Raw genomic sequence first — 26,856 nt, forward strand, 5'->3', positions numbered from 1 at the left:
CCAGTCCCACGTCTCTCGTCGCCTCCACGGATCTCAGCTCGGCCGTGGATCAGGGTCGGAGAAGTCTGGAAGTCAAGGCTCTGGTCGGGCTCTGCAGTCGGTCCCTCGTAAAACTTCAGCAAAGCAAAGGGTAGTCTCTTGATGGTGCCTGTTTGCACAGGGTAGCCACTCTTTGGCCACAAGGGAGATTCTTCAGTCTTCTTCCTTCGTCGAATGTCGAAGGTCCAGAGTTTCTGTTCAAGTTGCAGGTTCAGGATAATCTAATCTCCTGGGGCCCAGCTACCACTCTTATACTAATCTGGGGGGCTGGGTTACCTGCTAGGTCACGCCTTATGGGTGGGACCTGGGAGGGGGGTGGTTACACCCCCTTCCCTTTGTCCAGTTTCGCGCCAGGACTGGGGCTGGAGTGCCCCAGCACCGGTTTGAACTGGACTATGCACGGGACACCTTGTGTGCCCCAGGCAGGTCTCATTCTTTTCATCCCTCCCTGCCCCAATACACTAAGGCCTGTCTGGGGTGGTGCTCGCACCTCCCAAGGCAGGAAACCTATTGTCCAAGCCTCCCTTGCCAGGATCACTCCCAGCAGCAGGAGGCCAGACTTGTGTCTGTGGCAGCAGCATCCATTTTGTGATGCTGGGGCTCTGGTTAACTTTAACCGGGTAAGTAGGTTACCACATGTCTTCTCCCTCTAGAAGGGAGGGATAATATCCTCATCCCCAGAAATGGGATGGGGGTATTATTCCAAAGTGTTAGACACCTTACACGACATGTTTTGATAAAGCCAAACCATAGTTACCATAACCGTTTAAGATTATAAGGCACTTTAAGAGTATATGGTAGGCTATATCATAGAACAGCTATAAGGGCATGGTTCCGAAAGCTGCAGACAGGCTCAGCTCATGCTAGAGCACCATCTCACGTTACCAAGCACTCTGCCTCCAGGATTGTTAAGGCCTGCCATAGGAGTGGATGATAGGTACACATGTGTCTATATATAAAATAGGTATAGGAATACTACACCTAAGCAAGGAGTGATTACACGACCTTGCCCCAGCTGAGTGATCAGCCAGTTGTGTCATAATGGAAGGCCAGGCCAGGGGTGGCATAATACATGCTGCAGCCCCTGGTAGGCCTAGGGTACACCTATGCCCTGGGTACCTAAGGTACACTGTACAGGGGCCAATAAGGTGATCCTATCCAAATGGGTTATGCACCTAAGGTACATAGTATCAATTTAGAGAGAGAAAAGCAGGGCTGTGGGTCTGATTAGCAGGCCCACAGCCACATCCAAGTCGAAAACCAGTAAAGCAAAAGCAAAAAGTGGGGGTGAACATAGAAAGCAGACCCTACTCTCCTACACCCGTCCTTTTTGGGGATCAGAAAATACAGTGAGTACACTCCTGATCCCTGTTCTTCTGCTGGCACGAGTTCTATGGCTCCTTTTTGGAGCATACTGAGAACTTCCTGGTGGAATAAGTGCAAGTGCTCTGCGGACATAGAACGGTGTCTTGGTGGTATGTTTGGTGGAGTGGATGTGAGCTCCAGACAATAACCGTACTGGACAATGTCACACCTGTCTGTAGTGATGGACTTCCAGACCGGCAGGAACTCCTGGAGTCTCCCCCCGACAGTTGTTACTTGGTCGGGGGGCAGTGACAAGGCATCACTGTTTGTTGGTGGCGGAGGACCTGGAGTTGTTGTTGCCTCGGCCTCTGCCCTTGACGTTGTTTCCACGGTATCCACCTCTGTTATTCTTATTATAGGTGGTCTGTGTACCTTGTTTAGTGTAATGCGACTGTTGGGAGTTCCGGCCTCTAGATGGTCCTCTGTTGGTAGAGCGACGAAACGACCCACTCCTAAACTGCTGCGATTGCAGAGCCCCCATAGACTTTGCAGTCTCTATCTTTTTTGATCTTTTCTAGGGTGGTGTCAACTTCGGGGCCAAAAAGGGAGTCGGGGTTGACAGGTTGACTGAGTATCTTTGTTTGTATCTCTGGTTTGAATCCTGAGATTCTCAACCAAGCATGCCTTCTTAACATGACGCTGGTGTTAATAGCCCTAGCTGCAGTGTCCGCTACGTCAAGAGCGCACTTAATGGAAGCGTTGCTTATGAGCTTCCCTTCAGTAATAAGCGACTCTGCTCCTTCCTTAAACTGATCTGGGAGGTGCTGTAGCAGTGTCTCTAGGGTATCATAATGCGCCCTGTCGTATCGAGCCAGAAGTGCCTGAGTGTTGGCAATTCTCCAGATGTTAGCTGCCTGTGCAGCAACTCTTTTCCCTGAAGTCTCCAAGACCTTAGACTCCTTGTCAGGGGGAGGAGCATCACCCGTGGTCTGTGAATTGGCTCTCTTCCGAGCATTGGACACCACCAACGAGTCCAAAGGCAACTGGCCTCTTATGTAGGTAGGGTCCACAGGAGCTGGCCTATATTTTTTGTCAATCCTAGGGTTTAGTACTCTCGCCCTTGTGGTCTCCTTAAAAATGTCATTAGCCGGTTTTAGGACCCCCTTCAGCATGGGCAGAGTTTTAACAGATCTTTCTGAGGTAGAGAAGGTATCCATCAGAAAATCATCCTCAATAGGATCAGTGTGGAGCTGTACATCATGATTTTTAGCTGCTCTCTCAATCAAGGCATTGAAAGCAGCCGTATCCTCAGTAGGAGAAGACTTTACCACATATGCCTGTGTGTCTGGAGCAGTATGTGGGTCCCCTGTACCAATATCGTCCACCCAAGGTTGGTTTTGATCTTCAGGGTCAGTGTCCACAGGATAAGTGTCCTCAACATCACCAGCATCCCCTGCATCCACATCAAATTGAGTGGGGGAGAATGACTGAGGCTCCTGGTCATAATAGTGAACATGTTCTACTAGAACTGGTGACGTGGTCCTCTTCTTCTTCAATGGAATTTTGTATGGCTCCATTGATTTCTCTGGCAGTATCTTCCTTTTATATATTGACAGTCTACCAGTCTCCGCATCGATAAACTGCCTTGGCTCCTCATCTTCCTGAAGTACTTCGACAGCTCTCTGTCCCATTGGCATTTCTGTTGGTGCTTCAACAGGTTTCTTCGGCTCGACCCCTTTTTAGCCGTTCAAGACCCTTCTTTGCGTCGAACATCTTCGGTCGTACCGCCGGTGGTAGTCCGAATTTTATGTGCGTCGACGCGATGTGAACAGTGCTGACCGTCTTCGGCTGCGGGGGTGCTTTTGCGCCGAGCATGGAAGCCGTGTCCTGGATGCGGAGTAACGACTCCGACACCTTCTTCTTTAGGAAGGGAGACGGTGTTGTTGAGTCGACCCGTTCCGTCGATACCCTTTTGGACGTGGCATCTATCCCCGAACCAGACGCTGTGTTCTCGGCACGAGGACCGTGTTGGGTCGGCCGTCACGAGGCGCTCTGTATCTGTGTCGACTATCCTCGGCGCCGATTTTTTCGGGTCGGCAACCTTGACCTTAGTTGTTGGCGCCGCCTTCGGCTCGACGTCCCCATGAAGTTTCTGTGCGTCGACAGCCTTCTTTTGTTTGTTCGGCTCCGAGGGCTTCGAGGCCTTGTTGCCGATGAGGGACTCTTTCACTTTCGAGGTAGGTGCCTGTGCCTTCAGTTTCGATTTCGTTTGATCGAATGATGGCGCTTTCAATACAGATGGCTCTTTAGGGTAGTTCGTAGCCGGGCCTTTATGCGGGGCTGTAGAACGAGAGGAATGATCTTTGGTAAGGCCTTGTGGCGATCCCTCGACCTGAGCCTTATCGAGTGCCTCTCTGGGCCCTGTACCGACATGTGGGCCTAGCTCATCTTCTGAGCCATCTTCCTCGGCCCCAAGGGCCTCCTCGTCGCCTCCTACCTCTTCGACGACACCATCTTCTTGTTCGTCTACTATACGCTCGTCTTCGGCATCATAGTCGGATTCTCGCTCCGAAGCCGGATCCGAGAGCTCCCCCCGAACTTCAAGGTCCACGACCTCCTCATCTTCCGTCCCGAAGATGTTATCCGGGTTCGGCATAACTTTCTGCGCCTCGAGCCGAGCTGCTCGACGAATGCGAAGGGTCTTCTTCGATCGAAACCTGGAACACGCCATACAGGTGGCTTCGTCGTAGTTAGGAGAGAGGCACTTGTTGCACACTGGGTGCACGTCGAAGCGAGCATACTTAGCGTTGCAAAGAGGGCAACGCTTAAAGGGGCTATTCGATGACTTTGGTTCCATCGTTGATGATTTACTCGAGAACGCCCTCGACAAATATACTTGGCGCCGAACGAAAACAATACCGACGAATTAAAGGCCCAAATACTCAAAGAGCTAAGATTAGGACATCCGAACCCAATGGCGGAAATAAACAATCTAAGGATGGAGGGGATGCCCGTGCGCACTGTAGTCCAGGGGAGGAGCCACCTATCTCGTGATACTTCGAAGACTCTTCCAGGACAACAATGTGCAATCATCCGGACCCAACACTAGGCGGCGATCTATGCACAGATATGAATTCAGCAGCCCATTAAAATAGAGCTGTTGAGATATGTAAATATGCAAAAACAGGCTGCTTACAGTTCAGATGATTTCTCAAAGCCAAGCTGGCATACTGTTTCACATTTGTAAACAAGTCTTCAGTGGGTACCTCATTAATGTTAGAATATAACAATGCAGCCCATGGCAGGATACTAGCAATGCAAAACTGACTGCTTCTTTGGAAAGCAACTAACTTATCTATTGCTACTCATTTAACTGAACCAAGTGCAATCTAGGAAAAACAAAACCAGAAGGATCATCATAGAGGCATTTATGAGCACGAGTAGCCAGCATTCATGAATAGCATTCTGCTACGATACTCGAAGACTAGGATCAGGAAACATTTAAATGTGACACTGTCAAAGACAACAGGAGATGTCCGCTTCAGAGTGTTCTGAAATACAGGGCATACTTGAAAGGTTGAAAATCTGTATCCAGGTAATTGTGTTAGGCACTGGCAATAACACATCGAACGGTGGAGATGCTCTCTTGCGGTGGCCCTTGAATACATGGTGTACCCTAAAAGGTCGTGAATAAAGAGGTTCTATATGAAAGTAAATTATACAAAGGGCACATTGAGACATCGGTGAGCTTGGGCATGAAGGTCTGCTAAGTAGAAATAACCTGGAGTCTGCCCACTGTTCAGTGCACAAGTAGAGTAATCTGCGTCTGTGTTTAGTGTGGCCAATTAGGGAACTGTGTTCATCTTGGGCCAGAGTAGGGCTCTCCGAGGTAATCTTCTCTTCCTGTGCAGCCCTTGCCACCTTTTGTTAGTAGGAAAATCTGTGTGTCATCCCAAACGCATGGAGGTTCTAGACAACCTGTCTTTAACCTGTTTGATGCAAAGCTACTAAAACATGGGGCTGCTAGGGCTATAAAAGAATTAGGGAGAAACAGGAGTTGGATGGATGCATTTCATACTGAACGGCTGAAATAAGTTGTGGTCTGTATATACAAGTTAGAGCAGGATGGTTACATATGATAAAATCCATTAAAATGAGTACACGAACACTGCAACCCAGACCTCCTTCAGAGCTCTAAAAAAGATTTTCTGCTTCTTGCCATCGGAAGAACCACGTGATAGTGGACTAACCGCTCACCTACGAAAAATCCACCACACATTCCCAACACTTTCCTCCAGTAAGCAGTTATGTAAATCCTTTCATCACGTTTATACACAGCAATAAGAAACTATGTGATGCTAATGTGTACACTAACATAAGGACAGATAGATTGCTGTGCATTCTTGCTCCTTTGAACATAGCAACCTTCTTGATGAACAAGTTACCTCCCTTCGGTAATGCCTTACCTGGTAGAGACTATCTAGCCGCAGATTCCTTACCTTTGAATATTCCCATGCACCAGACTGAATCTGGAAGATTTTTCAGCAGATTTTTTAGCAGTACACCAGAGTGCCAGCAAGTGGTGTCATTCAGCTCCACGATGGAGGCGTCACTGCTGATTATGTTTGTGGTACATATGTAGGTGCCACCTAGGAGAGCTGATGTCTGTTACTTTTGTTATTTTCCACAGCAGGAGCGCAGAACCACGATGAGAACGGACCACAATTGTGGAAAAAACTAAGGTCCTGAAAAGTTTCCTTATACCTGAACTGGTGAGCAGACCGGGGTTGATGGCAGGGTTGGTAAGCAATCTGCAGCTAGTCTCTAAGGTAAGTAACTTGTCCATTTGACAAGAGACTTCTAGCCACAAATTCCTTACCCTTCAAAGGATAACCAAGCAATACCTCCCCTGAGGTGGGTCTGCAATTCAGATTAAATAAATAAGTCCTGCAGGGCTGAACGGGCGAAGTGCCAGTCACGACGGACCTGGCAGATATCCAGGAGAGGAACGCTGCATGCTAACGCAGTAATCACAGCATTAGATCTGGTTGAGTGAGCCCATTACCCCTCAGAGGGTTGTTTCTTTGTCAATGCATGGCACATCTTAGTATACAGGATAATCCATTGTGATCTTTGCTCCCACATAACCCACAAAAAGTTGGTCTCACACCCAGAACTCTTGTGCGGTCAAGGTAGAACAGCAATGCTCTTTTTGGGTCCAGGTGGTGGAATATCTCCTTCTCTTTGGAGGGATGAGGTAGGCAGGGTGTTAGTCTGTCCTAAATGCAAAGGAGTGACAATTTTTTGGCAGACAGGAAACACGTGTCAGAAGAACCAGTATGTCTGGGAAAAAGATGGTATAAGGAGGGTGCACTGGAAGCGCTTGTAGTTCACGGACCCTCCTGGCTGATGTCATGGCCACTAAAAAGGTAGTTTTTATGGTCAGCAGCCTAAGAGGGCAATTGTGTAGAGGCTCAAAAGGTGTACACGAGAGGTCAGGACCAGGTTCAGGTCCAGGTTCCACTGAGGCATGATAAATTGGTGGGAACATGTAGCAGGCCTTTAAGGAACCTTGCCAAAACAAGTGACTGAAAAAGAGACGGTTGGTCCGGCCACCATAAAAAACACCAATATGGCAGAAACGCTAACCCTAACTGTAGCCCAGCAGGGCTCTGTTTTGGGCAAAGACAGTGCAAATAGAACTTGCAGGAGAGGTGCAAATAGGTGGGGGGAGCCTGGACATCTCCTGAAAAGCAACATTTTCACCCAGGTGTGGTGCAGCAAAGCTACTGACCATGAAATCACTCTACCTAGCGAGGAAGTTGTGTCAAGTCCACATCTGATTGAGAACTTTGCTGAATATCTCCCATTGTCAACTGCCAGAAAGAATACGGCCTTGGCCACCTCAGTGACCATAGGCAGCACATGGGCAACTGAATCCCACAGTATACGAGAATAAGAGCCCAATAGGCATGCAGAGAACATTCTCCTACAGAAGGTGACCAGTCTCTTGGATTCCCTCTCCGGTTGAGTGGTACTGAACGTGCCAGGGTGAATACTGGATGAGGAGGCTTGGACCACCAAACTCTCTGGGGTAGGGTGTTGGGTAGGGAAAATGGGATCCACAGGAGCAGGGCGATTGCAGCGGGCAATCGTCCTGGTCACAGAAGCCCTTGTGCAGGGCCTGGACCAGAACCCAAGTAAGAGGTCTGTATGGGCTTCATTAAATGAGTAAGGGCTCTGAGGGGGTGACTCCAGGTTGAAGCACCTCTGTCAAGGCGTTAGTCTTGACTAACTGAAGGAAGATGAAAGATAGGACCTCAGCCGCCTGCGCACCAACACAGCAAAAGAGGGTTCCTCCTCCATAGCCACAGTAGGAGGGGCAATCAGGCCAGTGTCAGGTGAGGGGTCTAACCCAATTGCCTCACCCAGTTCCTTATACCAATTGTCCGCTTCAACTGGGTCTTCACTATAGGAGTTCATAGACCTCTCCAAAAAATGTCTTTTCTAATGCTTATCCAGAAAATAATGCAGTGGCTCTGCTCTAGAGAGGATGTCTTCAGTCGGTGCTGGACACTGCGTCGCACGATGCCTATCCGGCTACGTGTGGGAGTCTGGTAGGACGATGGGCACTGGTGCAGGAGACTGTTTCGCCAGCGACTTCGTTCAGGATCCTTGTGGCCCAACTGGCGGCAAGGGTGAACCTGCCAGTGTGGTACCAGTAGGGGACCATCCTTCGGCCAGTGGAGCTCTAAGGCGTTCCAGAGGGGCTGAGCCACCCAAAAATAAGGTATATTTAGTAACAAGAGCACCCAGAAAGGTCAACTAGGGACCTTGGGAATTAAGTGATTGTAAACAACAATTGTCCCTAGTCATAAGAGGAATAGGGTTAATGATAAATAAGGACCCGATCAGTACTTATCAAGAGAGAGACTTATCCAGCCGGACAGAGGTCACGAATTTTACTAATGTACAAAAATAACCACAATTTAAGAAGGTTGATGAAGTGGGACACAAGCCTGCGTCCAGTACATACATTAGGTCATAGAGACAAAGAGGTTCAGGCATAAATACATAGTTTGCTTATAGGAATCATCAATACTTGAGAAAACAAACATTTTAAACAACACCCTTATGTGTCAAAATCATGTTTTTAACATTTCGGGTATTTGTGAGTGTCGACGGCGTTTCGATCCTACTAAAAGAATGCAAGGATCATCATCAGGACAAGGAACAATAATGCCTGTACGATAGACCTGAATAACCTTAAAGAGAGAAGAAGGGAGAGAGAGAGAAGGTATTTAAAACATTAAGGTCTTAGAGGACATGACTTATTTAAAGACAACAGGAGAACCAAACTTCACTAATTGTACCATGTGCTCATAATGATACTCAAGTGGCAAGGCGATACATCATAGCTTCAGAAGAAGGTGAGGCGATAAGGAGTAATACTTGAATTGAGGTGGAAAAATTGCAGGTTGCTGGAAGCCTATAAGATATGAGAATGAATTAAGGAGGTTAAAAAGAAGGTAAAAGGTAAAAGGAAAGGGTTTAAAAAAGAAAAAAGGTGAAAAAAGATAAAAAGATAAAAGGACATCCCGGGCATGATTACCGTGCAAACACAGTTATTTAAAAAACGTACAATCACGATATAAGGAGAGTAATAAGGCAGGCGTGCAGTCACTATTCTGCCACGGTGTGTGCGTTCAGTTACATGCTATTGTATCTCAACTTGGCTAGGGTTACCAAGGATCCGTGGACCTGGGGTGAGGTTCCTACGGAGCAAGACGAGGGAGGACTGGGTTAGCGAAAAATAAGGTAGTGAGGAAAGTGACAAATTAGTGTGAGCTGGCGGGACACTTACCGAAGTGATAGGATTACTGGAAGGACCGACGATGCGGGAGCAGGGACCGGCAATGGGGCTGCTGACGGGAACCCGGGAGCAGGCGTGTATAATCCACGTCGAAGTGGGCCGGGCTACGGCTGGTTGAGAAAAGAGTGAAAGGACTAGAATAGAATAGGGAAAAGAAACCGGGCGGACATCTTAAAGTGGTGTTGGGTGTTGGAAGAATGAAAGTAGGTTAGCCAGCATATGAAAAGAGGAAGGAGAAGTATGACAGGATTGCAATTTAAAGAATTGGTAGTGAGCACTTAGTGCAATGCAAGTACAGTACACCGGTGGCACAAAATGACAATTTCATACTTAAAATTTACATAATGATGGACAAATCAGTAATTCCCTTACTGATTTGTCCATCATTATGTAAATTTCCCGGGTTCCCGTCAGCAGCCCCATTGCCGGTCCCTGCTCCCGCATAGTCGGTCCTTCCAGTAATCCTATCACTTCGGTAAGTGTCCCGCCAGCTCACACTAATTTGTCACTTTCCTCACTACCTTATTTTTCGCTAACCCCGTCCTCCCTCGTCTTGCTCCGTAGGAACCTCACCCCAGGTCCACGGATCCTTGGTAACCCTAGCCAAGTTGAGATACAAATCACAAGACCTAGCCCTCGGCTACGTCCCGCCGGTTTTATTCAAAGTAAGTTCCTTATCCTTGCGGCCTTGACACTTGTTCCGGTCACCCCCACTCCCTCCATTAATTCCGTTCCCCTCCCTTCCAGACATCGCTTCTGAATCTACCGCGGCTGCGGTGAGTTTTCGATTCTGGTTTACCTTTTAAATTCTTCTCACCGCGTACCTCGCTCTTTGGCCACCACGAGCACCGTAATTATCCACTGTCACTCGGTACCGTAACCTGTATAGCACGTAACTGAACGCACACACCGTGGCAGAATAGTGACTGCACGCCTGCCTTATTACTCTCCTTATATCGTGATTGTACGTTTTTTAAATAACTGTGTTTGCACGGTAATCATGCCCGGGATGTCCTTTTATCTTTTTATCTTTTTTCACCTTTTTTCTTTTTTAAACCCTTTCCTTTTACCTTTTACCTTCTTTTTAACCTCCTTAATTCATTCTCATATCTTATAGGCTTCCAGCAACCTGCAATTTTTCCACCTCAATTCAAGTATTACTCATTATCGCCTCACCTTCTTCTGAAGCTATGATGTATCGCCTTGCCACTTGAGTATCATTATGAGCACATGGTACAATTAGTGAAGTTTGGTTCTCCTGTTGTCTTTAAATAAGTCATGTCCTCTAAGACCTTAATGTTTTAAATACCTTCTCTCTCTCCCTTCTTCTCTCTTTAAGGTTATTCAGGTCTATCGTACAGGCATTATTGTTCCTTGTCCTGATGATGATCCTTGCATTCTTTTAGTAGGATCGAAACGCCGTCGACACTCACAAATACCCGAAATGTTAAAAACATGATTTTGACACATAAGGGTGTTGTTTAAAATGTTTGTTTTCTCAAGTATTGATGATTCCTATAAGCAAACTATGTATTTATGCCTGAACCTCTTTGTCTCTATGACCTAATGTATGTACTGGACGCAGGCTTGTGTCCCACTTCATCAACCTTCTTAAATTGTGGTTATTTTTGTACATTAGTAAAATTCGTGACCTCTGTCCGGCTGGATAAGTCTCTCTTGATAAGTACTGATCGGGTCCTTATTTATCATTAACCCTATTCCTCTTATGACTAGGGACAATTGTTGTTTACAATCACCCAAAAACAAGGAGCATGGCCTCATAAAAACTCCAGCTCTGGGAAAATTGTGGGAAGGGCAGAGCAGACCCACTCGCAAGGGCTGGAGTTCTTCAGCTTATTGTGCATGGAGGGCTTCCGATGATTTTGAGCGTGACGAGCAACGTCAGGAGGAACTCGAACGGTCCTGGGACCTCCCACATGAAAGAGAACTCAAGGTTGGTCAGGCAGCAAGAAGCATGAGGGATCGCTTCCACAGCGCCTTAGGGTGCATGAGGCAGCAGTCCTCACACCTTGGAGTCGTGTCCCAGCTCCAATCACCACAAACACACCAAGTAGGGGTCTGTCACCAACATTTGCCTGTGACAGGCACCGCATGGTTTGAAACCAGCCAGTTTCTTGGGTGACATCCTCACACCAAGAGATGAAATCTTAGAAAAAATAGCGACAAAGTAGAAAAGGCATGTCAAAAAAAGACTGAGGGGTACCTCAACCCGGATCAGCGCTACCTGAAGCGGAAAGGAAAGAACGAACTTCATCACACTGAGGTAGTGCATATATAGGTACCACACACATGAACTTCCAGCACGGACGACTGTGCCACAGAGCTGAACTAAACCACCTCACAGTGCTAAAGGCTACTGCTTGAAAATGTTACGGACGCCTGGGGATATTCCAAGGTAAGTAATTTGCAGCTACAAGTCAACCAGATAATCCGTTTAGGAGTTTTTTTTTATCGTGCTAACATTCAGACTTGTGTTGGTGCTCAGATACCACAATCACAAATACCAAATCAAAGCAGCATCCCAATAGTTTAAATAAGCAAAGTGAGCATTGCGAATCAAGGGGTTTTCACAGGGAGGACGCAGTTTCCTCTCAGTGACATTAATTCCACTCCTTTGAAACCCACAAAAGGCCCAGAGCAACTCCTCTAGGTCGGCTAAGTCAAGCGATTTCTGGTCCTCTCTACCCAAGTTCCAAAACGCCACTTCAACCCCTTCAATATCATACCCTTTTAGCTAGACAATGTTGACAACGAGGTATTCACTGGCAATTTTTGTTGCCCTTAAAATGAGGGATAATGCAAGCTTGATACAACCTGGTGATATACTATTAGGCTACATAGCTTTTAATCAAATGTATGTCTCAACCACAAAATCCACCAAGAAAGAGGAAAAAAATGTATGTAGTAACAGGCATATCAGTTATTCAAGCAAACTCGAAGTTACAGTTAACAATTTCACAGCACTATGGCAACTTCGAAAGGAACATGTGATTTGAATGTTTTCAATGAAACAGAATTCTAAATTTGCATCAACATTATACTCTATATGAAATTATAAACTGCAATTTAATTTACCAGGTTTGGAGACTGAGTGAAGGATGTAGAGCAGTCTCAAATGCCAGAACTAAAAAGTGATCAACTGGTGATTGAGGGATCACTCTGAGGACGCAAATGGGCTTTTGAGGGGGAAGCCGCAGCACACAGGAGAGAGCTAGAATTCATGAAGTGCTGACTGGAAAAAAAACAAGTCCCTGAATGTGAACAGAGGAAAGATACAAGTCATCCAATCTCAAGGATGTTAAAGATGATATGTTCCAAGGGAGGAACAAACCAAAAAAGTGGAAGACGAGACACTGAATAAGTCAGCAAAGAATGAGTGGTAAGAAAAACACCCAATGGTAAGTAATGGGCTGGCACAAAGTCCGCTTTAGGTTTTGATATGGGTCACAGGTCATTCGACAATGCAAGTCCAAAAGGCAAGACCTAAAAAGGCAGTATGAATATGATGAAGCAGCTGAAGCATTAAGTTATAACTAACTGCTAAATGTATTTTGAATGAGAATGTTAACAGTGCACAAACAAAATTATTTCAACAACAGCACCTAATCTTGGAGATGAAGCATGTGTTCCATTTTAAAAGTCTTGCTGGCAGTGTGACTTACAGCAGTGTTTCTTAAACTGTTGGTCACAATCCACAGGTTGGTTGTTAGACAATTCTTGGTGGGTCGGAAAGTCTGGGCAATAATGATGCCCTTTAAATTCTGTGTTTATCTTGTCACGCTTGCTGTGCTTCAACAGCAGTAATCAAATGTCAGGCTGCCTTCTGACAAGCTGCTGCTTATTCTTTAACATGGGAGTGGTGCTTTTTTCTTTCCCTGACTGCTAAATGAAAGGAGTTTTAAAGTAAATTATGTGACAATGTCAACACAAAATTTAATCGCCAGCAATTCAACTGTATGCATCAATAGTTAGGGAAGCAAAAATGAAGTATTTATTTTTGAAAATCTAAAGTGTGCTGGATTCTGATTTTAATAAGAGCAAAACAAATAAAGCCACTTTAATTGGCGATACACAAATGATAACCATTCACAGAAACCTCATTTCCACAAATTATCCTTTGAGTGCTGAATGCTATATAGTTTAATCAGTAAGACTGTGTGGTAATGCAGTGGCATTTATGAAATGCAAATGTTCCTTTGAAATGGCCACTAACTTTGCACAGACATACAATGCTTTAGTTACAATAAAAAAATCACTCATGTCCATTAAAGTTTTCATTCAAAGCTTTGTAGTGAAAGTAAAGTCATATTAAAAATTCAAATCTGCCAGTATGTTTCTCTTACCTGATAAGGAGTCGTTCGGACTTTTGACTGCCTTGTGGAAGATGCACCTCCATATGCAGTTTTGCCTGGGTAAAAGGGAGAATCTCCAAGCTGACTTGATTTCGCTACAGACGTGTTAGCATGTGACTGCATTAAAACACAAAAGAAACCACCAGTATTTATGAGGTAGAGGGTTGGATGGTGCACCAAAAAGAAATCTTAATTTCTACTGAAAGAGCTGCAACAAGGTACTCACCGGGGACAGGGAACCGAAAGCAGACAGGTTAAATGCCGGTTTCTTCATGCTCGTGGAGCTGTGATGTGTGAACGAATGGGAACGATCAGGCTCCGGGGACCACAGAGGGGGGGCAGAAGTATTTTTCGAAACAGACACATCTAAAAAACATGAAACAAGGCTTTACTCAATGCAATAAAAAGAAGCAGGATTAGCCACATAAAACATCCTTACACAGGAAAGCTTGAGAGAGCAAAGATTTTGGCAAAACCTCATACTGGCTGATTCTTTAAGATAATCACCAAATTGGCAGGACTCTTCATAATACCAGCTGCCACCAAGCAGTCCCCATTTTTGTTTACCTTATTCAGCATTCCTGGAGTCTTGCAAAAGCAATTATACAAGCTCTTGTTGCACGTAGCATCTGGGCTCGTCTAACAAGAGATACGTGTATGCTTCTGCAGGAAGCTGGCTCTGTATATACAATACAAAGGAAGGTATAGTGTGCACAGATTCCAGTGGATCCCCAGAAGTATAGCAAAGGATACAGTAGATAATACCTTTCTCTCGTGTGGTAGTGTTGCTGAGCCATCACGCTTATCAGAGTGTAGTGTTGAGCATTTGTTGTACACACTCAGGCAAGAAATGATGTCACATTCAAAGACTGAATCCAGACCAATTCTTTGTATAAAAAGTTGCTACTTTGTTTATTTTATTTCTTGAACAAAGATTTACTCAGTAGCAGTTAAGTTTTACTTTTCATACAATGTAATTTGCAAGATACAGAGTATTTTGGTTTTGTAGAACCATAAAAGTCACTTTGGAGTAGAGGAGATGGGTTGTGTACACCTAAAGTACTTGAAATTACTGGTAGATTACTTTGTAGTTACTTTTCTAGTTTGGCATGAAAAACTAATAAGTCTAAGCAACGCAGGACATCAGTAAACAGGTTAAGACGTTTGAAGGCACCAAGTTAATTTTGTTGCAGTACAAGACAGTTACACACTGAAGATTTTTCAGAGAAGACCCACCATACAATCCTACGGGGAAAAACTTAAGTTTAAGGGTAAGTAACCTGTTTTAGGATTGGAGTTTTGGGGTTCTTCAAAGTCCAGGTTGGTACTCAAGGGGCACTACCAGCGGCACTAGGGTGGCCAGGTACAGGGTGCCAATGTTAGCCAATGGGGCTAGGGGGGCACCTCGGTTGGGGCTGATCACGGGCAAACCACTCAGTCTTGGGAGGCAAGTTCCTGGGGTTCAGGTGAGGGCAATGGGGGTCCCTAGTTAGTATCAAGTCCACAGCAGCGCGGGGGCAGCCGGGTGCAGGGTGCTCAGGTGGTGTCAGGTGCCCAATGATTTCTTATGGAGGATACCAGTCGGAGAAAAGGACTACAGGCTAGAGCCAGAAGACTGGACGAAGGGACCTAACGACTAGAGTTTGAAATTGAAGAGTTGCTGGACACCAGGACACTGTCAGTCGGGCACCTCATGACTCAGGAGCTGCGGGTGCAGGGGTGTCTTTTCGTGCTGGATTGTTCTCACCAGTTCCAGTCGGGAGAACTCTTCAGGATAAGAATGCAGGCGTCGAGGAGAAGGTTGGAGGAGCCCATCCAACGCTGGATCACAGGCCAGGATCGCCAGGGGGTGGTGAGGGGGGGGGATATAGGGGGGCCTCTCTGGGGTGTTGGGTCACTGACTCGTGCCGTCAGGTGCAGAGTGGTGAGGACTCGAGGATCGGGCTGGATCTAGTGTGCTGGCTTGAGTTGCTGTTAGACAAATGAGATCAAAGTTCGGGTCCCTGGGGTTCCATGAAGCTGCTGGCTTAGGGACATGCCGGTTTCAGCTTGCGAGGGCTCCAGAGCATGAGACCGGCTGGTAGGGCTGGGGTCAAAGCAGTTGTCCTCTTCTGCAGCACCGCTCTTCAGGCCTTCTCGTCATGTCGAATCTGGCTTCTGGGTTCAGGGCTGCCCACTAAATACTGTGTTTAGGGGGTGTTTAACTGACCTAGAGGTAGTAGCCCATGGGCTATTGTCCTTAGGGTGACTACACCCTTATGGGGCTCACCCCACGTGGGGGGGATGGGCACCATCCCTATCCAGATTGTAGAGTGCCTGCCATCTGCAAGATAGCGCAAACTGAAGAGTGGGCTTCACCCCGCCTCCCCCACCTGAGGGGTGGGGTTGGCAGAGGTAGGCACACCTTCTGGGCTGTTCCACTTTTTCCCTACCTGTCTTCCCGCCGAAAAGGGGGCGAGACAAGAATGGGGGGATGCTCCTGATAGCAGGAGAGGCTGGGGGTTGCTTTTTAAAGACGAAAAGGCCTTTGAAGCTCCCCTGCCACAACAGGGATGTGGAATTTAATAAAATATCTACTTGTCCATGGGGCAGGTTGCTTCATAAATCTACTTGTCCAGTAGTAAAATCCACTTGTCCTTTTTGTGCCATGTAATGCGGTGACAAATTATGGCAGCAATCTCCTTATATAAGAGCTCTGAAACAGCCGCTCTGATTTGGCCAGGGCTCCTTCCATAGTAGTGTTTGAATACTAGCAATTCCCTTATGTTGCCACGTTCCTGCAGTTCTACATACTGGGGCTGAAGGTAATGCCAATCAACAGTTTGAGGGTTGGACTGCCTTTTTGACTCTGTGCAAACCCTTAAAGCATGCAAGTTATTAGGTTTTCACCAACTCCTCTCTAATCTTTTCCCATACCGAGAAAGGTTAGAAATTTACTCCTGACAATGGCAAATAAAACCTCTTCTAGGGTTGGGGGGAAAAAGTGGTTGGAAGAAAAGTAAACTTGCAAACACTCACTGTCGCATAAGCAAATCTACACCTGCATATTTACTCATTTTTAAATGCAGTTCTCAAATATTTTCTAGGAGCACTATGTCTTGGCCTACTTCTGTGAAGTCATGTGAATTCACGAAAGCCGTATAGTTGCACTTAATGCAAGGACATGGGTGCACTTTTGAGACTTTATTTAATAACTGGGCACTAATTAACCATGGTGTTAACCATGACCTTTTGTGTTTATTAAAATTCTGAGTCCCTCTATCCATCAGTTAGCTTCCTTGTGAGTGACAGCATTCTGTTCTTTGACACGGAGCATATCGACACACAGATTTGTTCAGTGCGAGGAACTACTGTGGCAATGTGTGCTTTTTGAGACAAACTATTTTTGCTTTTGCCAGTGTTTGTTATAATGGTGAGTGCCCGGCAGCTCCCACACCAATAAGGTTTTACAAAAACCATGCCAAAACAAGTCGTGCATTGACAAAACCAAAAGGCTGACCAATAAGTTCAGACCAACTGGCATTACCACTGCTTGTTTATTTTTGTTTTCCATTATCTTATTAAAAACTGGATACACTGATTTCCCATTATGAATATTTTTGGGAAATACTAGCAAACACCACATTTTATTAAATGATGGTGCAAAGAAACTATACCTAAAACTTTACAGTAGTTTAGCAAAATGTTTTTGCTTTTTTTGAAGATTTTATTTTAAAAGCAAAGAATCACCAGTCTTGCTTTCAAGCTTCTACAAATATTTGCATCTAATCAGAGAGCATTCAGTGAGCATTATACATAGCCTCATATTGCCAAATATTGACGTGTGTAAACATGTACACATTTTTATACTGAAACCACTGTCAGTAATGGAGTCTGAGCTTACAACATTTACTTAGAGCACTCACCCTACTAATAAAGGCTTTGCATTAATGAACCATAAATACAAGTTGGAAAGGCATTAACACAAATATTACCTTAACTGCAGCAATGCCTTTCCCGGATGCATAATGTGGCACTGTAAACTGGCAGCCAAAGGGCTTGTGCTGTAGGGGTTTCGACCTACTTATCCCAAGGACAAAATAAACAGGAAAACTTGTTTTTCTTGACCCCAAACAATATGTCCGGGGCGTCAGGCTATAGAAATTCCAAATCCATGCTATGCACCCTTAACTGCTGATACTGCTAAATAAATGGCAACCAATGCAATACAGTCTGCAAATATGGTCACACAAACTGATGAAAAGGTTTTTCAAACCTTCCCCCTTATCAAATATGATTTATTACGAAATTCTCAATTCACTATAACAATTCCCATCTTTTATTCATATCCTAAGAACATGCCTGCACACAAACCGGTACTTAATTATATGCAGGTGTAGCTGAGGTCCATTACAATATTTCTGTATGTACGTCTGAACAGAATCCGTTTAGGATTTATAAACTCCTACTTAAACACGATTTTCGGGGTGGAAATTGCCATGTTGAGGGGAGAAACTGGAGAACTGGCAGTGAATTTTCATTTGATTTACTAAAAGGAGGTTCTAGTCTAAAGCCTAATTAACAAAAGAAATTCTCAAAGCACTGCAACATGGAAGCAGTCTTTAACTGGGAGTAGGGAACAGGCTGACGAGCCACAGGAGAACAAAGACAAGCATTTACAATGCAATAGGTCTCGCAACTGCGAATTTTAGAACTATTGGTATTGTAAATGGCAATGCCTTTTGAAAAATTAACAGGTATTGTAATTTATAAAAGTAATTTTCTACCAGTACCATAACTACCACTATTATTATTACTATCACCACAGAGTAGTAATAGTAATAATTGTAGTGGTGGGTATGGTACTTGTGGTGGTTGTAGCGGTGGTGGTAGTGGCGGTGGTGGTGGTACTGGTGGCGGTACTGGTGGTCTACGTGGATTTTATTTCATTACTTATGCTACTACTGTAATATATTTTAACAAAAACTAACATTATTATTTGCAACGCCAATAGCACAAACTTTTAATAATGCCAGCCCTATTGCATTGCAAATGCTTGTTTTATGTTGCATGAGGTGCATCATCTACTTCCCAAAATACAATCTTAGATTTGCAGACACTCGTAACAGTCCTATGGTTGGAGGCAGTTGTTCAGCCAGTGTAAGTCTAATAGCTCATACAACTTTGCATTTTGATACCTGAAGTTTTAAATTACAATAAATATAGTAGACCTCAGGCAGGAGACTTGAGTTACCAGTAACTGTGGAAAGAGCAATAACTTTAGAAACTGGTACTTTATTTCACCTTTTCCGTGGTGTGCAGGTTACGTAACTGTTTTATTGCATTCAAATGGAAACAATGGGGCTTATTTACAATTCCCTTGCACTGCCAGTGCTTCACTTTTGTGTGGGGAAAAAGTGACAGCGGCAGCGCAAGGGGCTTGTAAATAAGCCCCAATGTCCTGTTTCTCTGCCTCTAAAGCAGCTCGGCCGACCTGGTTCTCTGCCTCTAAAGCAGCTCGGCCGACCTGGTTCTCTGCCTCTAAAGCGGCTCGGCCGACCTGGTTCTCTGCCTCTAAAGCGGCTCGGCTGACCTGGTTCTCTGCCACTAAAGCGGCTCTGCCGACCTGGTTCTCTGGCACTAAAGCGGCTCTGCCGACCTGGTTCTCTGGCACTAAAGCGGCTCTGCCGACCTGGTTCTCTGGCACTAAAGCGGCTCTGCCGACCTGGTTCTCTGGCACTAAAGCGGCTCTGCCGACCTGGTTCTCTGGCACTAAAGCGGCGCGGCTGACCTGGTTCTCTGGCTCTAGAGCAGCGCGGCTGACCTGGTTCTCTGGCTCTAGAGCAGCGCGGCTGACCTGGTTCTCTGGCTCTAGAGCAGCGCGGCTGACCTGGTTCTCTGGCTCTAGAGCAGCGCGGCTGACCTGGTTCTCTGGCTCTAGAGCAGCGCGGCTGACCTGGTTCTCTGGCTCTAGAGCAGCTCGGCTGACCTGGTTCTCTGCCTCTAAAGCAGCTCGGCTGACGTGGTTCTCTGCCTCTAAAGCAGCTCGGCTGACGTGGTTCTCTGCCTCTAAAGCAGCTCGGCTGACCTGGTTCTTTGCCTCTAAAGCAGCTCGGTTGACCTGGTTTTTCTGGCACTACAGTAGCTCGGCTGACCTGGCTCTCTGGCGGCTCTTCTGACCTGGTTTTCTGGCACTAAAGCGGCTCTGCCGACCTGGTTCTCTGGCTCTAAAACGGCTTTGCTGACCTGGTTCTCTGGCTCTAGAGCAGCTCTGCTGACCTGGTTCTCTGGCTTTAAAGCAGCTATGCTGACCTGGTTCTCTGGCTCTACAACGACTCTGCTGACCTGGTTCTATGGCTCTACAGCAGCTCTGCTGACCTAGTTCTCTACCTCTAGAGCAGCTCTGCTGACCTGGTTCGCACAGCAAGTTAAAAACCTGAGGATAAGTGGCAGGATAGAGTGCAGGGCAGATAATAAGCACGGTGAGGCATTAACAATACTGTTGTGTGTTGAGGCAACAAAAGTGGGAAAAAAACAAAGTAAATACCATGCGGCACAAAGTTCTTGATATGCTGAAGCGCTGAAATGTATGTGTCTGCCTTGTATGAAACTGAAACCTAAATCAAGGTGGGAACTTGTGAAAGCTTACATCGCTAGAGAGGAGACGCCGTGCGCATGTTTTGTCTCCCTTCGCGCACCAAACCGACAATAGTCTCGCCAAGGCGAAGCAACGCATGCGCTGCGTTCGCTAGGCGAGACCTAAAAAACCTCTGGCGTCTGATTTGAAGCAAGAAAATGAACATGTTTGAAAGGGGCATTTGGGGATGCTTTTTTTCTGCTAGTGAGCGTAATTCCCCATTCTTGATGGGATCTTCCACAGGCGCTGGGACACTTCTTCCTGAAGTAACTGCTGCGCTTTTCCACAGAATCACCCACCTCATCAATTTAAAGGATTACGAGCGTGTCACGGACGGATGATATGCAGATTAACCTTCAGATGGTTCTCGTTTAAATCTTGAGATGTGCTCTAGCATTCGCCTTCAGTCTGGGATATCACGGGCACCTCTTCATTTTCATTCTCGCTGAAACGATTCAGGAGTGACCGGGGAATTCCAAAACACTGGAGCGTATCCTATGTTATATTGCATTTTGGGCAACCTGTTACTGGACCCCAGAAGCTCTTTTTAAGATTTTAATCTCCTATATTTGTCAGTTTATTTTGGACATTTATTGCTGGACATAGCCCAGTTTGTAGCACTTCCAAAGCGTACTCTAGTGTCTTACATAAATAGTGTCAAGGTATCCTACAGTTCCTATTGTGGCTTTCCTGATTAGGGCACCTGATGCCAAAACGCAAGTAGACGAAGATTCATCAACATGCTAAAGCCAAGTATCACTGTCTTAGTGATCAGGTGATATTAGCTTGCATTTAAAAGATGCAGCTCTAATCATGTAAATATTTAAATTCTATATCACTGTCTATAGATGTCATGTTGTAAGCTAGAGTGAAAGGATATGGAGTGTGGTCTTGTCATTTGATGCTATACTATAAATTATTTACTGCTTGTTCATCAAGATACTTTTATAGAATAAGATAAGAAGTTTATAATAAAAGATATAAAATGTAATTTAAGTCCTTAGTGTGTTAACACATATCTACTTCGCTATCTACCTACCTACCGTGTCGACAGTTGCCTAGGGAGTTTGTTTATATATTAATGTTTTCCACCTACCCTATTATTACTATTTTGGTCTTCAGGGGGTCCTTATTTGTTTACATTGCATTAACTGTATAAGCCATGGATGTCACTTGCTGCTATCACTGCATGTCGTGATGTGTGCCCAGCGTATGGTGAGGTCATATGGCTTGGCCTCACAGCACTGCTGGTATCAGGTCTGTTAAGCTTCTGATGAAGCCCTACAGGCATTGGAGACCAGGGCTGTATCATGTGCCTACACCTGCCACTCTGGCCAACAGTCTTAAAGGGTCCCAAGATTGATAGAATCTAGGGAGAAATCGGAGAAGCATTTATACACAAGTGTATCAGAGAAGAATTTATACACTAATGTAACACGAAAAGCATAACCATGCAAAAAGGGCCATGTTTTTTTCAGCAACAAAGGAGGTGTATATACTGCAGAAGGGTGCCTTTAAGGCATTCCATACAAAGAAAGCATATTGCATTTATATTACACCGGACTAAGCAGTACTTTAAGAGAAAGTGAGATACTAGACTTCAGGGTCAAGACAAAGAATACGTGGATACTCAAGACAGACCACAATCTAAACGGGAAAAACAATTAAAATGGCTACGGCCTAAAGTAGCCTCCTGAAGACGAGTAATGCCATGAAAAGCACAATAAAGCAGTTAAAATCTTAGCCACAAGATTACACAAGGACTTACAATTAATCGCAGATTTCTTTTTTTTAACAATGGTGGAGAACAGATTATAGAGGAGAAAACAAAGTTAACAGAATTCCTTCCATACGGATAGAGGAGAAACAAAATCAGCCTTATTCACAATACAAAGGACAAGCTGAACAGCCCCAACATGACGAGGAATTTAGTCCAGCCATTAAATAAATAAAAACAGAGCCCCAGTACCAGAGTCTCTAACAATCTGGTTTGTGGGCAGACTGTAAACTTTAACACATTTAAACAGAAAAGGTCTATATAACAGATACCAAAACAAGCCCAGGGTGCAAAGCTAAGCTCATCCAACTACCCAATATCCACGGTTAATATCAATGCAAAGGCAGTAAACTTGCTTCGGCTCCTGAGGTGTTGCTGCTGTGGTCGAGACATATCTCTCACTAAGAAAGCGGTTTCTCTGTTCTGTAGCTAATATGGGGAAGAAGCATGTGGCTTTGGGGTGGCTCAGTGGCAAGACCTCTCTATGCTAAGGCTGGCGTAACGTCTGGTTCTATCCATATGGAGAGATTAGTCTCAGGTCTACTGGACAAGATCTTAAGTAAATTTGCATTTTTTTTAACTGGTGTATATGTGTATAATGTGTGTGTATATATATATATATATATATATATATATATATATATATATATTCACTGAAAAAACCATAGGTTTCACACACGTTATAGTTAGGAATTAGCATTTAAAAAACCTTGCAAATTCAGTGAAAAAACCATAGGTTTCACACATGTTATAGTTAGCTGGACATTTTACTGATAAAAAAACCAATGAAATTCCCCCGTTATAGTTAGTGCAGGCAACTATAACTCACGCGACCGCAATCCTCTGCTGATGCTAATACTGTATTTAGACAATTATTTGCCCATGTCTTCTTCCATTAAATTTTAGCTATACATATATTACAAATATTTTTTTTTCATAAAGACACATATGTCATCAGCAGAGGATTGCGGTCGCGTGAGTTATAGTTGCCTGCACTAACTATAACGGGGGAATTTCATTGGTTTTTTATCAGTAAAATGTCCAGCTAACTATAACATGTGTGAAACCTATGGTTTTTTCAGTGAATTTGCAAGGTTTTTTAAATGCTAAGTTACTTTACGCCATTCGTGGCGTGCGCGCCCACTTAACGCAGTTCGTTCCGTGCGCGCACGGTGCGCTTCGCGCACCGTGCGCGCACAGTGAGCACGCGGTGCGCACCGCGCGCCCACTTTACGCAGTTAGTGCCGTGGATGGGCCATGTACGCACGATGCGCTTCGCGCACCGTGCGCACATGGAGGACATATTATGCGCTTCATTGTGAAAGGTAAGCTTTTAAATTTTCACGGTACAAACATGCCATGCACAAATGGTGCGCCTTGAGCACCATTTGCACACGGGGTGGGGAGAGTGTGGATAATTTTTTTTTTTTTTAACCGTACGCGTACGGTAAGCGTAATCGGCGATTTTTCGTAAAAAAATAAAAATGAATTTGGCGTTGGAGGATCGGTGGGGACACATTAATCAAGGCTAGGTGGTTAGGAGCTGTCTAAACAGTCCCTTTACATGTTTTTTGCCTTTGTTTTTCCTCCCCCCCTCAGAGTGCGAGAGAGAAAATGGCGGCCGCCGCTTCCTGGTTTCGAACGATTCGAATGTTTACTAAGATCTAACAGCCAATCAGAATCGCGCTCAGCACCGTACGCGTACGGTAAGCTTACCGTAAGCGCACGGTAAGCGCACCGTAAGCTGGCTCAGATATATATATTGATTTAAATGCTATTTTCTCAGGAACTACTGAACAGATTTACACCAGACCTACAAAAGGCACTTCCTTGACCTGAGGACTACCTCTCTGCCAAATTTCAAGTAACTCTGTTCAGCCGTTCGGGCTGTAGCTGTGTCTAAAGGTCCTATGGAAAAATGCATGGGAAAAATGCGTTTTGGGACCCCCCTTTTATCTCAGCCCCCGCTTGACGAATCCCCCCCGAGACTTTCAGGGTAGGGGCGGAGCGTAGCGCCCCACCTATTTTGAAAATTTCGCGAGGATTCGTCGACCAGCGCCAAAGTTATTCCAAATAGAATGTTGCGGATTTCCTATGGAAACAGGGTCCTAACTATAACTATCTACTGGCGACCGCCAGTAGATATATATATATATATATATATATACACACACACAGATTTATATATACATATACACACATACACAGTAAAAAAAAAACAATGTAAATTTACTTAAGATCTTGTCAAGTAGATCTGAGACTATGCTCACCATATGGATGGATCCAAACAAATTATTTTTCATACAAGCAATTCTTGAATAATTTACGTACAATATGTACACACAAATTATTTGTATTAAAAGGAGCCAATGCTGATTTTTTTCATTTAACACTGAAAAAGCATTCCGTTAAGTGAGCAGGCCAACAGCAGTTCTGAAATGCGTAGTTTCAGACTGCAAAACAGCCTGGTATTAAACTACCAACACTGGTCAGGGATCCCAGAAATCCACATTCTGTAAACATTCTGAAGTAATTAACTAGACAAGAATGCCGCTCACGCAAAATCTTCCTGGCTTTACCTGCAGGTTTCAAAGCCACCAAAATTAGGGTTATCCAGAACATAGTTACATTTGGTGAAGAGGAATACACCAAGTTGGGTTTTCTTCCTTGTACCACTGCACATTGTGAGTGGGTGCACCTCGAAGTTTGGCAGTGGCAGGAAAAGGTGCATGAACTTAAGGTGAATCAATTTGGTACTTGCCCCGAGTATGTGCCTGAAGTTCAACATTTCACTCAATGGAAGCTTAAGATGTCAGAGTACAGTGAGGAAGGAGTATGATCGTTTCACCCCAAGATTGCAGGATTGTTTCATACTCCTCTGCTTTGAAGGAGCAGGAAGAAGGATTATGAAAATGTATGGCACTAATAAAGGTGGTAACGGGGGAGAAAGGAAGGAAGGTGGGCAAGGGTGAAAGGAGAAGGTCATGAGTAGCTAGATAAAACAGGACAGCAGGAACGAAACCTAAAAGGGCATGTAGGGAATAGGAGAGGGTGAGAGGTATAATGTATGTAACACAGCGGAGCGGAGGAAAGATAAAGAGTTTGAAGGCAAATATAGAACAAGCATTGGCATAGCCAATAGGTCTCGCTTTTGGGACCTTATAAGTGTTTAGCTATGCAACAGTTGCATAACTAAATACTTATAAGGTCCCAAAAGCGAGACCTATTGGCTTTGCCAATGCTGGTTTCTGTTTATTACTGCTCTGTAGTAATGGCGGCATCCGTGCTTTAGCTTAAACATTTTAAGCTAAAGTCGGGTGCCGAGATTGCTTCAAAAGTAAAGAATTGTCCATTTCTTTACTTTTGAAGCAATCTCAGCACCCGACTTTAGCCTAAGATGTTTAAGCTAAAGCAGGGGTGCCACCATTACTACATAGAAGTAATAAACAGTAAAAAAAAAGCATTGGCTCACGGAGAACATCATCGCGGCCGCGAAAGTTAGTGATCGCGATCAAGCGCGGCGCGCGTGCCCACGCACATGCACTGTAGCTCTAGGATGGCCATGGTAGCACTTTGAGCCCTAACAAAAAGTCTTGCCAGACCAGCGAGACCTAAAAAGGACCACAAGATGCACCTTGGAAGCAGTACATGGATGCAGATCAGCCATACTACAAGCAGCCAAGTGAAATCCAATACAAAAAGCACAATCTCATTTTGTGACATTTCACAGCATAGCTTATACTTCGACAGGTGGCTCTGTGCAGCTCAGAGCGGACTTCATTCCGCCCCGGAAGACATGATGGAGCTGGATTTAAGCTCCACCCCAGAGTGGTGATGTTCGTTTCTTTAACTCTGCCCGGATCATCAATGCGTACAACAATAAGCAGAGGTACCAATGAGCAGAGCTCTAATTTGGGACCTTGTTAGATGGAAAAAAGACACCATTTTGCAGAAAAGTGAGTGGTAAGGGCAGTGAAGACTGTGGTTAGATAAGACAATTCATCAGAAAGAGTATTACCATAGGCAAATAGCTTGTTCTTCTGATGGATGCTTCTAACTACAGATTCCTCACCTTTAGAACAGATACCAAAGCAGTATCTTCACAAGGTGGAGAGGCTTTAGAACATTCCACACTTAAAACTCCTGCAGGACTTAACATGCGAAATGGCCATCCAGTCAGACATGACTTTAAAGGCAGTAGTGTTTAGTGAACCTGTGCACTGACGCCTATGTCGCAACCTGATCTATATCCAGGACAGGCAATCCAGGTTCCTGCACACTGGTAGCAGCCTTGCCTCTGGTGGAATGTTCCCGCAGTCCCTCTGCTGGCTGCTTCTTGGCCAATGAGTAACAGATCTTAATGCTGAGAACTATCCACCATGACAGAGCTTTTCTTCCATTCTTTGCCTCAGAACTCCACAAAAAGATTGCCCACCTGATAGTCTTTTGTGTTATCGATGTAAAAACTTGAGGTTCTTTTGGGATCTAGGCTAGTGGTTCTTAACCCGTGGCCCGGGAATCCCTCAGAGACTACAAAATCTACTCAGGAGTACATAAATACTTAGAAAATGAAGACAGAGAGACAGACAGAGAGACAGAGAGACAGACAGAGAGACAGAGAGACAGAGAGACAGAGAGACAGAGAGACAGAGAGACAGAGAGACAGAGAGACAGACAGAGAGACAGAGAGACAGAGAGACAGAGAGACAGAGAGACAGAGAGACAGAGAGACAGAGAGACAGAGAGACAGAGAGACAGAGAGACAGAGAGACAGAGAGACAGAGAGACAGAGAGACAGAGAGACAGAGAGACAGAGAGACAGAGAGACAGAGAGACAGAGAGACAGAGAGACAGAGAGACAGAGAGACAGAGA

At 45.0% G+C, this 26,856-nt stretch overlaps 1 protein-coding gene across 2 annotated transcripts in view; it reads right to left on the reverse strand.

Annotated features, from left to right (window-relative positions):
* Nucleotides 1-26,856, reverse strand: part of NUP153 (nucleoporin 153) — a 608,884-nt gene that overhangs the window by 427,433 nt on the left and 154,595 nt on the right. For both annotated transcript variants that reach the window (XM_085607084.1, XM_085607083.1), the window contains exons 4-5: nucleotides 13,817-13,956; nucleotides 13,582-13,707 (exon numbers count right to left, since the gene is read on the reverse strand). In XM_085607084.1, coding sequence (XP_085463210.1) covers nucleotides 13,582-13,707; nucleotides 13,817-13,956 — 266 coding nt within the window. The remainder of the gene's footprint in view (nucleotides 1-13,581; nucleotides 13,708-13,816; nucleotides 13,957-26,856) is intronic.

This window comes from Triturus cristatus, chromosome 5_2 (assembly GCF_964204655.1).
Source record: "Triturus cristatus chromosome 5_2, aTriCri1.1, whole genome shotgun sequence".
Taxonomy (NCBI): Eukaryota; Metazoa; Chordata; class Amphibia; order Caudata; family Salamandridae; genus Triturus; species Triturus cristatus.